Below are 18053 nucleotides of genomic sequence, written 5' to 3' on the forward strand. Positions count from 1 at the left end.
TTTACTAAATTTTGTTAGATATTCGAAAGTTTGTCATTTGGAAAGAAAGTGGTACAACCGGCAGATCTTGTGGAATGCTTTCCGCATCTATTGAAGTTAGGGATATCCAATAAATAAGACAAAGTTATTTCATTCTCTGATCTGTGCCTTTATCCAGTTCAAATAAGAAAACACCTTCGTGTAGACACCGGGAATGTCGGGAAGAGCACAAGGTGTGGGTACAAAACTGACGATCCCATGGAGAGTCCATTGTATAGGACTGTTTGTATCGTCCATGACCATTAGAGATCCTCCAGAATCCCCTCTGCATGAGTTCTTGCCCGCTTGACCACCTGCGCACAATTGCTTGTCCCAGAGACGCACATGCAGTCTTGGAGTTTGCGGGTTCATGTAAGCAGCCTGACATTTGGCCAGGGACACCAAGGGTATTTGCAGGTGGAGTTTCACATTACTGGACATTTCAGTTTTGGTAGCACCCCATCCAGCGATAATTGGGAGAACGTTGGACTGGGTCATAATGTCAGACTTGGGAAGGCAGATTGTACGGATGAAATCTGTAAGATGGCAACAGAATGTAATCATTAAATCACGATAATCTTCCAATTTTTATTTCTAAAAATGAGTTTTCTTCTCGTATTTTTCGCGTTGTTTGGACCCTAAAAATAAATATTTGCTTGAGTTTCAGTATGATGTATTTGTTTGTATTGAATGTCGACGTATGCACAATGCAATGCAAATACTTTTAATACCAGAAATGTACTCCAATTGACAACACCAGAGTCTGGTACAGAATTGAAAAACTGTCGTTCTGGAAAACCATAGCAAAATAAGATTAATGGTGCTTTAAGTTTCTGATGCTATCCTAATACTGATCTATTACTTTAAGAAAATTTGTAATGATGAATATACCCAAATATTAAAAAAAAGTATTTTTCCTGTAGTTTGATGAAAATTTAAAGTCAAATTTGGAGTCTTAAATAAATGCGTTTCTTCCGATTTAGATATACTATTGCTTACATTATATATATATATATATATATATATATATATATATATATATATATATATATAGACTAAGAGCTCCCTTATGGATAGTGAAGATTTCAATGATAAAGTTTTTGTCGTTATTACCTGTATGTGGAGCATCTTTGGCGAGACGAATAACGGCGATATCATTCATTTGAGTTCCTTTCGAAGGCTGATAAGCCGGATGAGGTATGATTTCTTCAATAGCAATGGTCACGGGTTCCTCGTTGCAGTCATCCCCTCCAGGAATTTGTATGCAATCGATACCTGTACTTTTGTCGTATTCACCCAAACGAATGTTGACCCTGCAATAAATATGAACGTAAATTTTTTTAAATAAATAATTTTTCAAAAATGACTTGAATCAAATTGGGGTATTTAAATTATCTTGGGTTAATACGCCATGTTGCGTTTTCGTCTCTTTTTCCAGCCAAATTAAGTCATTAATGTTGTAATGTATTAAATTCAACGGCCAACGGAAGACAGGAAACCCCTCACCCCCGCTCTCTCCCGGACCCCGCAACACGTGCCCACCAAATATTCAATGGCATAACAACACGATTCGGACAGGAAACCCCTCACACACCGCTCTCTTCCGGACCGTCGCTAGGGAGCCATACGCACGTAGGCCATCGAGACTATAAAAACAAAGAAATGCACCCGTTAACGACAGTTAGGTACGAAAGCCCAAGGAAGTAGGTCACGCGGAGCCGCAGCGATATCCCGACTAGCGCGCGATTTCTAGATCATACGATATACTTACAACACAAGCTCCCGCGCAAATAACGATAGACCGGTACGGCTTGCCAACAACGTGTGCAGTGATGAACATTTTACAAATACCTATCTAACCGGACCTCTCGGACACAGTGCTTGAACGGTACCATAGTAACAAGCTTGTGCAGTGATGAACATTTTACAAATACCTATCTAACCGGACCTCTCGGACACAGTGCTTGAACGGTACCATAGTAACAAGCTTGTGCAGTGATGAACATTTTACAAATACCTATCTACTCGGACTTCCCGGACACAGTGCGAGACACCCCAGCCAGCGGCTCCCACACTGGGCTAAGGTAGCCCTAGGCGTCACCACGGCGTCGTCCACCACACCGCGGGTTCAACACCAAACCACTACAATCACCAAGTAACGTACTACGGAATCCCCCTTTAAGTCGTTGACATCCTCGAACGATAATAGAGCCAATATAGGTAGGGACTATACTTGTATAACCTGTCCATAAAAATCAACAATATATATATGTATACTTCAATGTCTAAAAATAACTTGTTTCTTTAAAAAAAACCTGTCAATACAATGATGCTTGGGTTGAGGACTGCACGCCTGAGAAATCGAGCATAGCCGCGGGACGATTAAGTAACACAAACCAAAGGTAAGCCAGTAAGGTTTGCAGAGGTAAGAAGACAATTCTAAAACGTTACACTGGCGCTCAACGAAATCATCAGTATCATTGTATTGGTAAGGCTTTTACGAAGTTTATAATATGTATATAATTGTGTTTGTTTAATGTTATCCGTTGCCAGAAATATATTATGTGACATAATCTTGAATACCTATTACAAAGTAATTCAGATCGGAACGAAAATCACCGCGCGAGTTACCGACGGCAACTTGAATAAATCAAATTCTCACTATCTCGTCATGAATACAGTCTCATAATTACCGCTTAATTGCACCTTTTTATACATCTGTTAATTTATACTAATCATACAAATTTGATATGGATTCCCAAACCCCAATTTTAAATTTTGAAAAGAGTTCTGCAGCTGTAATTAAAAAGCTACTTGTAAGTAAGGGATTAGCTCCCAAAAGATCTCTAATATCCTTACGCAAGCAGTGTTCGGATTATAACGCATCTTTATCAGCTCTGTCAAACCAACCCATAGCAACGGCCATTATCAGCGAACCTCCGATAACCGCGCAATTAGGGCCGATAATAAACATTACCAGTTCGCCCTCGGTTCAGGCAACAAAAAACACGAACAACGCGAACGTGTCAACAGAGGTTGTTACCAGTCGGGTAGGCAATTATAACATCATTAAGAGATCAATTAATTTAGCAAGTTGGAACCTAACGTTTGATGGCAAATCCGACGTCAGAATATTTCTAGAAAGGGTTTCCGAATTAAAATTCGCAAGGGGCGTATCGGACTCAGAAATAACACGAGGTTTCATCGATCTATTGTCTAATAACGCGCTAACATGGTATAGGAAAATATTTAACGAAAGTTTATCATGGAAAGATCTGCGCCAAGCATTAATAAACAAATACGACAACCCTAACCATCAACTAATGCAAAAAGCAAAGTTATTTAATTTGACACAGGCGGACGACGAGCTCGCGTCAGATTTCATATTAGAAGCACTCAATATTAATTCTAAATTAAATTCACCGGTCACAGAATCAGAGCTCCACCAACTAATCTTAAAAGGTCTGTCACAAAAATACCTACAGGTCAAAGTAGGAAAAACAACCTCCAGCATTAATGAACTTCTTTCATTGTGTACGGAAATAGATAACATATTATCAATCCACCCGCCCACGCCGGCATTGTCATTTAACGCGAATCCCGTATCTTTTTCTCATCAAGAACACTCGCGCACCGAGTTCCTCAAAAGGAAACAGTTTAACAACTCAACCGCGGCTTATTTCATCAAAATAATGAAAAATTCAAATTCCAAACTTTCGCCTCCTTTTTCAGAACCAGAATTATTCTCTATAATAAGGAAAGCGTTATTGCCCAAGTATATCGAGATAATTAATAATAAATCAATTACTAAATTGGAGCAATTGGAGAACGAATGCCTTTTTTTTGATATGAATTCAATACAGTCACCGATTACAGGTCGTACCTTCCATAGAAATCGTGCGAATAATAATAATCAACTCGCTGCCTTAGCCTCAAATCTCACTCGCAACCGCTCGGTATTATGCTACAGGTGCAACGGAAACGGCCATTACGCCAACCAATGCACGTTCTCACCAAAAAGAAATCATAGGGACAATAACAGGATTAGCGATAGGTTGCCCGATGTCACCAGACCACCACCGAATTATAAATCTTCAAAAAATGCGAATCCAATCAACAATTCACGGCTTCCGAAAGGGCATTAATGCACCAGGAATGGCTTGATTGGTTATCATTCGTGAAATTTTTTTATAGTACAACAACATTAGCCGAAATAGATTCTATATCAGCAAGTGACGGCAGACCATTCATTAACTTTAAAATAAATAACAGATTGTTTTCGGGTTTACTCGATTCCGGAGCCAGCGTGTCTTGCATCGGTGGCAACGCATATAAAAGTTTTATATCAATAGGCTATCAATTAACTAAAATAAAATCTTTTGTTATCACAGCCGACAATCGCTCACAAAAAATTATCGGTAAATTTTCACTGCCGGTCACCCTCGATAACTGCACACACACAATTGAATTTTTGGTAATCCCTTCTATAGGCAACCGGTTTATATTAGGTATAGACTTCTGGAAAAAATTTAACATCGCCCCCCAACTTTTCAAACACCCGACGGAAAACAACCTTAAAGTCATCTCAGAAATTCGCACAATCTCTTCGGCAAAGAACCTCTCCTCCAAACAAATAGTAATACTGGAGTCAGTAACAAAGAAATTCGAAGACATTTCCTTTGAAAAATGCGGTTTGGGTGTAACTCATCTGGTAACACATTCTATTAAAACAGAAGGACCACCGATAAGACAAAGGTACTACCCACTATCGCCGGTCCGCCTGGCTCAACTTAACAAAGAGGTCGACGAAATGCTGGCTCTCAATGTAATAACCAAGAGTTCATCAGCATGGTCCAACCCAGTCATACTGGTACCAAAAAAAGACGGATCAGCCAGGCTTTGTCTCGATAGTCGTCGTTTAAACGCAGTCACTTCACCAATTTTTTATCCTCTTCCGTACGCGAGAACGATTCTAAACAATCTACGTAATGCCCGCTACATCTCTTCAATAGACCTCAGCCGGGCCTATTGGCAGATTCCCCTCGACGAAAATTCTTGCGAAAAGACGAGTTTCGTAGTCCCCGGGGGCGTGGCAGTTTCATGTTTAAAAGGGTCCCATTCGGAATCCGTAACGCTTCAGCGGAGCAACAAAAATTGATAGACACCTTATTCGGCCCAGAATTCGATTCTCACGTATTCGGATACCTAGACGATCTCATAGCCATATCAGAAGACTTCGAATCACACATGTACTTGCTAAATCGCATTCATGAACGTCTTAAGTACGCGGGCCTAACAATCAATTTCAAAAAGTCAGAATTTTGCAAGTACAGACTGAAATACCTAGGATTTATAGTCGACTGCGACGGCCTCCGCACCGATCCAGGCAAAATCGAAGCTATCAAAAAATTCCCCCAACCTCAAAACGCGACTCAGGTAAAATCTTTTATAGGATTATGCGGCTACTATCGCAGATTTATCAACAATTTTTCCAAGATAGCATCACCCTTAACTAGATTGACGGGCGGTAATAAACGCAATTCAAAATTTTTATGGACCGACGAATGCACTTCAGCTTTCGAATCTCTCAAACAAGCTCTCATTTCAGCACCAGTCCTGGCTTGCCCGGATTTCAAACTACCGTTTATCATACAGTGTGACAGCTCCAATTTCGCCATAGGAGCATGTCTATCACAGGTGTTTCCTGACGGAGAACACCCTGTAGCGTATTACTCAAGAAGCCTTAACAAAGCGGAAAAAAACTACAGTACAACGGAAAAGGAACTATTAGCAAAGACCTATGTCGCATCTAATAATTTGAATTGGGTATTCAAAAGATTTTTAAACTGGTTGAATGTCAAAGAAAGAAGAGAGATAAGTAATATTCTTAATATATAAAATTATATATTTTCTTTTTTCTACTCTGTTTCTAATTTCTGATTTTCCTCTTATTTTATTATTATTATTTTTACTATAATATTTATATTTCTTTTTTTTTCTTTTTTAACCACTTATTTGTTTTTATGTAATTAGAAATTGTTAGTTACCAGCCTCAGAACAGACTTTGTCTAGTGAGGAGGGTAAGGAGAAAAATCATGTATGTACATAACTAATAATAAATAAACGCCCGGGTTGCCGGCACTGAATTGAAAATTGAAAAAAAGCAATCTTAGACTCGGTATACCACTTTAGAGAATATGTCGAGGGTTCCGAATTCACTGTCATAACGGATCATTCTAGTTTGAAGTGGTTGTTATCTCTCCAAAATCCATCAGGCAAATTGGCAAGGTGGGCCACAAGACTGTCCCAATATAAATTTAACGTCGTCCACCGAAAGGGAACACTTCATGTCGTGCCCGACGCCCTATCTAGAATCGAGATCGCCAGCGTTACAGTACCGATCGTAACACCTATTACGAATGACGAATGGTACTTAAAAATATTTAAAGGCTGCTCTGATAATCCTCAAAAGTTTCCCAACTATACTATACAGAACAACCAACTTTACAAGCACTGTAAAGCAGAATTCTCGTTGCTAGCAGACTTTGAGTGGAAACTGGTTCCGCCAATAGAAGACAGAACACGTATCATGTCCAACATACACACGGCTAATAATTCCATTCACCCGGGTACCTTTAAATCATTCAAAAAACTGGCCCTTAAACATTATTGGCCCGGCATGTATACAGATGTTAAAAAATTTATCGCAAATTGTCTCACATGCAAAGCCTATAAACATTCTACTAAACCCCCTCTCGGTTCTATGTCTAAACCAAAAAATACAGATAGACCCCTTCAATCCTAGAGTATAGATTTAATAGGTCCGTTTCCTAAAAGTTACGACAACAAGTTACATATTTTAAGCGTTGTCGACGTATTTACTAAATTTGTCTGGTTATTTCCACTAAGAAACCCTACTTCTAAAGCAATAATAAACTTGCTAGAAAATAATATTTTCATTCCTTTCTCGGTACCAAGAACGATAATAATGGACAACGGCCGGCAATTTATCAGTAAAGAATTTAAAGAGTTCCTTGCTAGATACGGTGTACCCGACTTATACTACAATACCTATTACACCCCCATGAATAACGTAGTCGAACGGTACAACCAAACCATCGGAACCTCACTTGCAATATTAGTGAATAACGATCATCGCAATTGGAGTAAATACCTAACTATCATACAATCCGCCCTAAACAGTTACGTAAACCTAGCAACGGGATTTTCACCCTTCTTCTTACTACACGGTTTCGAACCCATATCACATGGTTCAGATTACTCCCTTTCACTTTCGCCATCAAATAATAACAATCAAAATCCGACCGATGCACGCGCTTCCAACCTACAGGAAATGGTCGCTATTTACGACTTGGTCGCGGATGCCTTAACGAAAGCTTACCAGCAAAACGCAAACAGGTATAATCTCCGTCATAAGATTGTACATTATAAAATCGGAGAAATCGTTTGGCGTAAAAATAATGTTCAATCGAATAAAAGTATGTTTTTTTCCGCAAAATTGGCAGCACGTTTCATCCGAAGCAAGGTTATAAAAAAAATATCAGACACCGTCTATTGTCTAGCGGACATGAACGATAAGTACATAGGAAGATTTCACGTGAAAGATATAATTAAATCAGAATCCCCTTAAAATAATAATAAAATCAAAAAAAACCGTAAACACCTCGCTCACTTCAATTTTAATTTCCCCACCTTTTACCACGATAATGATTTAGATAAAATATGCGTGTCATAAGCATGGTACGGAACTTAGCTTTTTCATAGTATCAAATCGTATGTATGGTCTCTGGCAAGTTTGTTTGTCACATCAAATAGAGGAGTGCACGCCTCGAGATGGGACAAATTAACGTTGGCTATCATGCATTACGTTCACACAACCACTGCAATAAGGACCCAATTGTCAAGCGGTTTGTGAAACTTAGGTATATATATATAATTATTTTTTTTTTTCTTTCTCCCTCTTACCCATAAACCTCACTTCAATAATTTACGAATCTACTATAACAAGCTTAAAGTTTTATAATGGTTTACATGTCTTCCATAACCAGTTAGAAATAAAAGAAAAGAAACGTAAATTAATAGTAACATAAATAACGTTAAAAGACATGTTGGCGCTCAATTTTTTTTAATTATTATTCTACCCCACCACTTACCCTCGTAATTCTCATTATTTTTAAACATAAAAACATAATCACAAAAGTGATAATACCCGGACGTGACACGAAGGAGAATCTCGTATACACGGATAAACTGTTTACTTTGTATAATTAATAGGTATTGAAGATTAGTCCAGAAGGACATTTTCTTGTCAATGTTATGCCTAATTGTAATCATAAGATTATTCAAAGTATATGTACAGGGGTAACCCCCATCTCAGTCAGAGGAAGTCCCCTCTGAATTTGTTATAATTGTGTATTCCTGTTATGCACAATTAATTAAAAGTCACACGCCTGTCAGGTGTTATTCTTACCTTGATGAAGTTTTATTGTTGGCTCGGTGTAAGCCATTGTGCCTTACTCAGTTGACCACCAAGTCAAAACAGTAGATTTCGCTGTTTTGTTTTACATGAATAAATTGTTTTATTACGTTTAATAACGTGATACCTTTTTGTAATAATTTCAGTTTATTAAAACTGACAATTAAGTTGTTTTATTACGTTTAATAACGTGATACCTTTTTGTAATAATTTCAGTTTATTAAAACTGACAATTAAGTTGTTTTATTACGTTTAATAACGTGATACTTTTTGTAATAATTTCAGTTTATTAAAACTGACAATTAAGTTGTTTTATTACGTTTAATAACGTGATACTTTTTGTAATAATTTCAGTTTATTAAAACTGACAATTAAGTTGTTTTATTACGTTTAATAACGTGATACTTTTTGTAATAATTTCAGTTTATTAAAACTGACAATTAAGTTGTTTTATTACGTTTAATAACGTGATACTTTTTGTAATAATTTCAGTTTATTAAAACTGACAATTAAGATGTTTAATTACGTTTAATAACGTGATACCTTTTTGTAATAATTTCAGTTTATTAAAACTGACAATTAAATTGTTTTAATTACGTTTAATAACGTGATACCTTTTTGTAATAATTTCAGTTTATTAAAACTGACAAATAAATGGTTTTAATTACGTTTAATAACGTGGAACCTTTTTGTAATAATTTCAGTTTATTAAAACTGACAATTAAATTGGTTATATGTTTGACCTTTATTGAATTAATAACGTGATATCATTTTATACGACACTTTCAGTTCCTTAAAATCTATTGTATTTCAATTGTATTGTTATTATTATTATTATTTAAAAAAATTTTTGTTTGTTTTTCTTTTTGGTTCTTGTTGAATGGACAAATCATCCAAATAACCAGTTTCACTAGACTCAATGTTTATAAGCGACCCCCTAGGTCACCTGTTATCCTTATTAGCAAAAAGTTTATTTTATGATTCCAATGTATAAAAAACTCAGCAATGGCGAATAGTTTTTTTGTAACAATTTATAAACCTAAGTTTATAAAATTTAAAACAAATTTTTGATTTTCTTTTATCATTTTCAGTATAAAAAAAATGTTTTGTTTTATATAATTACACCGTACTATCGATGATTTCTAGACCTTAGTCTGGTCAAATTCAAGTAGTAACACTTGCTTCATTATTATTAGCTTTGTTCTTATTTCATGTTGTTCAAACTCTATAAACAAATAAATAATAGTGATAATCTTAGGCTCATACATTCGTCCATGTCATAGTTGTATAAGATAAATTATTATTAATAATTGTTATTTTCGTAACAAAACTCAATTACGATTTGTAAAGAGTTCCCTCTTTTGCATAATTTCTAATTTATAAAATTTCAAATATAGCCACATCACAACCTAATAAGTTAATCTTTTTGCTCTGTTATACTTTCTCATCGCTTTCAGCACAAACCATCTCACACATTTTTTGGGTGGTTGCATTACAACTTTCACACTAGTCTTTATTATTTACAAATTTTTATTTCCCTTAGTAATCACATTTAGATTCTAAACATAAAAAGGGACACTCACACCTTCACATTTATATTCTGTATTCTGTACTTACCCGTAAGTTAATTATAAGTAACATTTAAGTTTTCTTCTTGTTTATGTAGTCTGTAACTAGTTCTTTTCAATCAAACTTTTACTTTAGCTGGCTCTTAGGCAGTTAACTTCTAGTTTTGGTTTAGGTATTGGCTCTTATGTAGGTGAATGTTTTTTTTTTTCTTTTTTTTATTTTTCCGAAAAAGGGGGATAGTGTAATGTATTAAATTCAACGGCCAACGGAAGACAGGAAACCCCTCACCCCCGCTCTCTCCCGGACCCCGCAACACGTGCCCACCAAATATTCAATGGCATAACAACACGATTCGGACAGGAAACCCCTCACACACCGCTCTCTTCCGGACCGTCGCTAGGGAGCCATACGCACGTAGGCCATCGAGACTATAAAAACAAAGAAATGCACCCGTTAACGACAGTTAGGTACGAAAGCCCAAGGAAGTAGGTCACGCGGAGCCGCAGCGATATCCCGACTAGCGCGCGATTTCTAGATCATACGATATACTTACAACACAAGCTCCCGCGCAAATAACGATAGACCGGTACGGCTTGCCAACAACGTGTGCAGTGATGAACATTTTACAAATACCTATCTAACCGGACCTCTCGGACACAGTGCTTGAACGGTACCATAGTAACAAGCTTGTGCAGTGATGAACATTTTACAAATACCTATCTAACCGGACCTCTCGGACACAGTGCTTGAACGGTACCATAGTAACAAGCTTGTGCAGTGATGAACATTTTACAAATACCTATCTACTCGGACTTCCCGGACACAGTGCGAGACACCCCAGCCAGCGGCTCCCACACTGGGCTAAGGTAGCCCTAGGCGTCACCACGGCGTCGTCCACCACACCGCGGGTTCAACACCAAACCACTACAATCACCAAGTAACGTACTACGGAATCCCCCTTTAAGTCGTTGACATCCTCGAACGATAATAGAGCCAATATAGGTAGGGACTATACTTGTATAACCTGTCCATAAAAATCAACAATATATATATGTATACTTCAATGTCTAAAAATAACTTGTTTCTTTTAAAAAACCTGTCAATACAATGATGCTTGGGTTGAGGACTGCACGCCTGAGAAATCGAGCATAGCCGCGGGACGATTAAGTAACACAAACCAAAGGTAAGCCAGTAAGGTTTGCAGAGGTAAGAAGACAATTCTAAAACGTTACAATGTATCATCCACATTAAAGCTTATTAAATAGATGGCAGGGCAAAAATTATAAACATTAAGTTTGGTAGGTGCTTATGTAAAAACGACCCAGAGATAGAACAAATAGGAGGGAGATACACTGCTTGGCAGAGGATGGAAGCTGGACGGGAAGGGCGGATTGGGGGGACCAGAGCTAGGAGAGAATTGAAGAGAGGATTAAATCCCACAGCCGAATAAAGAAAGAAATATGCTTACGGAGTTCCAAGGTCGGTCAACACCGAACCATATACGCAGTGTCCAGCTGTTATGACGTATCGTTTGCTGATGAGCGTCGCTCCACATCCAAGGGAGATTGAACTCCTAGAGTTCTTGTACTCCACGAGCGCCATCCAACGGTACTGGTCAATGTTTGTCGCATTACCTCCTAAGATCCTATTTTCTCCGGCGTCTTCTCCACAAGTTTCTCGATTTGGTAGGAGATGGTCAACGTTCACTGCTGGTTCAATTCTAGTCTGGAATGGAGAATATGATGTTTAAGTATTTCGTAAGTCAATTTTTGGTTAATAAGTGGTGGATCGTTCTAAATAACGCCGCTCTAATGTGTTCGGAGTGCATCTAAGAGCGGTTCCTGTTATATTCCATTAAAAATTGGTAAATCAATTAAAATATATTAAAAATGGGTTTTTACTGTTCCATGCTTAGTTTATCTTTCACAAGAGAGTAAACGCAAAAAATATAGTACATCTTATTGTAATTAATCAACATAATTTTACCAATTTTAAAACAAAATGTTGACAAAAAATCTGAAAAATAAACGGTCGCCTCTAGGACTTAAATTTAGGACCATTGCCTTGCCTGAGGGCTGCTCTACCAACTGAATTAATGGGACCATATTTACTTCGGTCATATTTAACTGTATCATACTTCTAGTAAGAACTACCAAAATTTTCTTCATTTTCTCACCGCACATTTTATTAGCTTATGTCTTAATGTATGGTTGGAAGATTCAACTCCAACTAAATGTAATCTAGAAAGTGTCTTTGATAAATATATCCAATTTTTATTTTAATGTGCGACATCTGTTGACTTTTCTGCAAGTGCATGAAAAATATTTTATTTTTGGAATAACTAAATGAGTACAACCTCAAATTGTAATGTTTAATTATTTTAAGTAATATTAGATTATTATACAAAAATTAGTAACAATAAATTAGAAAAATATGGGTAGCATTTAGTACACGAACCTGCGACCTTGGAATTGTCAGGGCGCTGCTGATTCATTTAATTTTACCTCTGTTAGTGGACTTTCGAGAATTTAATAAAATTCAGAAGAAATTATAACCCTACATCTAAAAGCCTCAAACCGATCATTGCCACATCTCTCCACAATCTCAAACCACCTGGAACCAGATGTAGGTATTTCGCCTAACCTTATGAATGATCGCACAGTTTTACCAGTTTGATCTAATAAGAAGCGAATCTTTTACACAATTCAATAAGATCAGTTATTCATTTATCCGACCAAAAAACCCTTCATGAACAACATGACAGTCATTACAGAAAGGACAGTTGTAGATGCTTGCTCACTAAAGTCAATAAATTATGAAACGAAATCAATTTGACGGCCGGCATAGTCCAGTGGTAACGCATTGGACTGCCATTCCGAAGGTCGCGGGTTCGAAACCGGCGTGCGCAAATAAATTTTATTTGATTAATTTGTGTTATTTCAAAATTAATTAATTAAAATTATATATAGTATATTTGCGGCACGTTCCAGAGTGGAAGATACTACCAGTATCGCCCTGGTGTAAGACCACCATTCAGAATTGGAACGTTGCTCCAAATGGCTTTAGCCGTGTTTAGTGACTAGATCTGAATAGCCAGGTACTTCCCCACCTTCCTCTTTCCCTTCCACACTTACCTTCAGCCTCACAACATCCCCCAATTGGGGATGCCATAGTCTGTGATGTTTTGAACATCCACAAAAATAAACGATAAATAATAAACGAACGTGCTCTAAAAATTTTTTTTGGCTAGACTAGCAACACGGGATAGATTATAGGCCTTGAGTAAACAGATTCCCACGGGAAAGGAGAGACCGGAGGGACAGTCGAGTCTTGAACTTGGGTGCATTGACAGCCCCGAGAAATGGATACAAATCAGAAGTGTTGTTTGAAATTACAGTTAATTATTGAATTCAAATGGTATTAGAGAATATTGTGGAATATTGAATTAAAGTGAAAGATTATTGATCCGGTGTTTGTGTGAAGTGAAAGTGGTTCGACTCAGTGAGAAAACAATTAATAATAATGACAATAATAATAATTGGATAATTTGTAGAGCGCCGTTTTGTGAAAAATCACCCCAGGGGCGCTAAGGGTTGGGCGATCGCGATTATAATATAAAATGTGTTAAATTAAACGTGATTTCGTAAATATGTAGTTCAAACTAAGTGACTTGTCTTAAAAACATGGAAATGATAAAAATAATAATTGCATTTTTAAAACAGAGTGAACATATAAAGGCAGGAAGTGTTTAATCGGGCTAGGTTATTGATTTGGCGAGATGGCATTCTGTCCACGGAGACCGAAAACCAGAGAATCAAATAGATTATTAACTGTGGGTTCGAATCCTGACAGATTAGGGAGGTACAATTTTATTTACAGGAATATTTAATTACCCTTTTATAAGCGTAGGGAGGAGGTCGAAAATTAAAGTGATTTAGCTATATAGTGTAACCAGGTAAGCTTCACGCTGAGAATGAGAGGTGACTAACTGGGTGAGTTTTTTATATTATTTATTAAATTCCAGAGGACCCCTCTTAAAAGACGGATACAACCGAGGTACAGGAACTAAGTTTACGACACCTGCCACCCAAATAATGTTATCATTAAAAGGAATACCCTAGACGGATTGTCAATCAGCTGTGAGTGAGAGACAGGCCAATTACCTTTTCATATTCGAATTCAATGACTCTGTCTCGGCTCGTGAGGTTTTGACCAGGAACGCAAAACTGAAAAACGGTATAAAGGCCAGTAACGACCAAACACCATTGCAGAGGACTCAACTTCTAGATTTACGCCAACAACTCGAGACGAGGAAGAACAACGGTGAAACCAATATAACTATCAAATATGTGAACTCTGTACCTAAAATTATTGAATGTGCGCCAAAAAACTGAAACAACAAAAAATAAAATGCTACTACCAAAATGTGAGAGGGATCCGCACTAAACTTCCCATGTTGCTGACTTCGGCGGCAACTATCAGCAGTGATATCTTCATTTTAACCGAAACATGGCTCGACTCAGGAATCAATTCCGCCGAATTAGGCTTCCCTAATTTCAACATCTACCGTATGGATAGGAATTCTAAAACAAGTGCCAAAACGAGAGGAGGTGGGGTAGCCATTGCTATCTCAAAAAATCTCAGTTCTTCAAAAATATCCACAAAAAACACATCCATCGAGCAACTATTTGTCAATGTGAACACTTCTAGAGGTAAAATAATAGTGGGATGTGCATACTTACCTCCGAATTCTGATGTCCAAAGCTACAGCAATCACTGCGACGAGGTTGAATCAATTTGTGCTAAATATCCTAATACTAAACTACTTCTAGTTGGTGATTACAATCTGCCACATTATGATTGGTGTAATATGAATTCTGTCAATTCTTGTTCTAATGTTAATATTCGTGTTATTAGAGATATGGCACTGTTCTTAGGTCTAACACAGTGTAATAATGTTCTTAATATAGGAGGTCGTACGTTGGATTTGGCACTGTCAAATGTGTCTGACATCTGTGTTGTGAGAAGTACCGAAATTCTATTACCTGTCGATGTTTACCATCCACCACTAGAAATATGCATGTCTAATCTAAAACCAATTCCTATCGTAAAAAAGGTAGTAGAAACTCGAAATTTCAAAAAAGCTGACTATGTTAAAATTTCAAATTTCCTTAAACAGACTGACTGGTCATTCTTTGATAGCGACGATGATATTAATGTACACCTTAAAAAATTTTACTTCATCGTTAATTCTGCAATTGAACAATTTGTTCCTTTAACGACTTACAGAGAAACTCTATACCCAAAATGGTTCTCAAAAGACCTGATAGACTTAATTTACCTCAAAAAATTATCTCATAAGAGATTCAAACAAAGTCGCCTGGCCATCGATTATACTGCGTTTCAAAAATTGAGGGCAGAGTGCAATAAGCTCTCCGCAAAATGTTACAAAAATTACATTAGTGATGTCGAAGGCTCTATTATGGACGACTCAAATTTCTTTTGGAAATATGTTAAATCCCAAAAAGAAAATGGTACTTACATACCTAGTAGTGTGTCATTCGATTCTAAATTTTCCCAAAATCTTCAGGAAACTGTTAATCTTTTTGCTGATTTTTTTAGCGGCGTTTACATTAATGCAAGTGAAGACAGCAATATTTCGTGCTTTGATTTGGTTGAAACTCTTGATATATCTGACTGTAATGTAACCATAGACGATATTATATCTAAGCTGAAGAGTCTTGATTCCCGAAAATCCGCAGGACCTGATAATGTTCCGCCCAGGTTTTTAGTAAATTGTATGCATACATTGTCATATCCTATTCATAAGTTATTTACAAAGTCACTCTCATCAGGTGTATTCCCGGACCTTTGGAAGTTTAGTCTTTTAACGCCCATTTTCAAAAAAGGTAATAAGAGCGAAGTAACAAATTATAGGCCAATATGTATAATGTCTACTTTACCCAAACTTTTTGAAAGCCTAGTACTAGATAAGTTGATATCCCGAATCAATCGAACCATCTCTCCCCTTCAACATGGATTCATTAAAGGTAGATCTACTCTTACCAATTTGATATTGTACACGAATGATATTGTTAATGCCCTTAATGCATCACATCAAACTGATTCCATATATACTGACTTCAGTAAGGCATTTGATAAAGTAAACCACAAAATATTATTACGTAAACTAAAATTGTTGGGAATAAGAGGGAGCATGTTGGAATGGTTTAAGAGTTATCTATTAGGAAGGTACTTAGCAGTCAAGATAGATTCGTTTACTTCTTATACATTTGCTGCCTCGAGCGGAGTACCACAGGGATCTCACTTGGGCCCAATATTATTTTGTTTGTTTATCAATGATATTGTTAATATTTTTACTAATGTTAAAGTCCTGTTATTTGCCGACGATCTGAAGATATACAGAATAATCAAAGACGATGACGATCGCGCAATTTTGCAGTTGAACCTTAATAAACTATGTGCGTGGTGTTCTGTCAATGATTTGCAACTAAATTTAGGTAAATGCCAGATTATCAGTTTTTACAAAGGCAAAAATCCACTTAATTTTTCCTATTTTATGAATGGTGCTAATCTTCTTCGTGTATCACAGATTCGTGATCTTGGTGTTATATTCCACGAGAGTCTACAGTTTAACGAACACATCGATGAAATAACAAGCGATGCGATGAGAATACTAGGTTTTATTTTGAGAATGGGAGCAAATTTTAAAAGTATGTCAACATTAAAACATCTGTATTGCTCGTTAGTACGAAGCAAATTAGAATACAATTCCACCGTATGGTCACCGTACTACAAGGTCCATTCTCAATCATTAGAAAAGGTACAAAATAAATTCCTTCGGTACATTAATTTTAAAATGAAAATTCCAATCGAATTTATAAATTACAATAACTTGCTTGCTGAAACTAAACTTCTTAAATTATCTGATAGAAGAGTGTTAATTGATTTGCTATTTTTATTCAAAATTATTAAATCTTTAATTGACAGCCCTAATTTGTTGGAACTTATTTGCATTAATGTTCCTGCTAGGCAAACTCGCAGTAAAGATACTTTTAAATTTAACAAGAACCTCAACACTAATTATTCTATTTTTTCACCAATTCCTAGAATTCACAACCTTGCGAATAAATACTGTGAACTTATAGATATGTTTGGTTTTGACAATTTTGTGAGCTTTAAAAGGCAACTTATTTCGATTCTATCGGCTAATAATTAACTTTTATAGCTTTAATAATTTTATTACATCTTCTCCCATTCGAAACCTTTCAAGTAAATTATATCCATATTTGTTTGTTTTTTATTTGCTCTACTATACACTTATAATTGTATGCATATACCTACTAACTACTTTTTATACATAACACTATGTTCCATCTCAGATCTTATTATTTCTTATTCATGTCGATATTGCTAAAGTTTTAAAAAGCTATTAGTTTTTGCTTTTTACAGGTGCAACTCTTATTTTGTTATTTTTTTTTTAAATCTCTGTTATAATGTTCTTTACCTCACGAGTAAGTTACACTCTAATTTATATTGGTTTATCGATTTGTTAAACTCACAATTAATACTGGGTTTAAACACACCCACTTACTTACTTTTTATGTTGAACTTTCTTTTACTTACTATTTCATGCTTGGGTATATTTTATATTGAATCCATCTTATTAGTGTTTTGCTAATTTGCACAAAATTTTATTATATGTGTTGCTTTCTTACAATTAACTCCATTTATCTTCTTATGTTCAATTATTGTAATCAATGTAAATGTATATTTTCATGTAAAAGCCCATTAGGGCGTAAATAAAATAATAAATAAATAAATAAATAAATATATAGGCCGAGAAGCGCGGTGTACAGTCAGTCAAAGGGGAAGTTTTGCTAGCGTATGCCGTCCCAAATTGAAAGCGATCGGATGCAACCAGACGGAACAAAATGAAAACTTTTCT

General features: G+C 36.3%; 1 protein-coding gene across 1 annotated transcript in view; it reads right to left on the minus strand.

Annotated features, from left to right (window-relative positions):
• The window catches only part of LOC149411792 (phenoloxidase-activating enzyme-like), a 49291-nt gene continuing 31238 nt past the window's right edge, over nt 1-18053 (minus strand). The window contains exons 4-6 of the mRNA XM_089646560.1: nt 11553-11809; nt 1132-1331; nt 1-554 (exon numbers count right to left, since the gene is read on the minus strand). Of these exons, the coding sequence (XP_089502686.1) occupies nt 130-554; nt 1132-1331; nt 11553-11809 (882 nt within the window). The 3' untranslated portion in view covers nt 1-129. The remainder of the gene's footprint in view (nt 555-1131; nt 1332-11552; nt 11810-18053) is intronic.

The sequence above is a fragment of the Hesperophylax consimilis genome, chromosome 24, assembly GCF_061612785.1.
Source record: "Hesperophylax consimilis isolate HC1 chromosome 24, BYU_Hcon_1.0, whole genome shotgun sequence".
Lineage (NCBI taxonomy): Eukaryota > Metazoa > Arthropoda > Insecta > Trichoptera > Limnephilidae > Hesperophylax > Hesperophylax consimilis.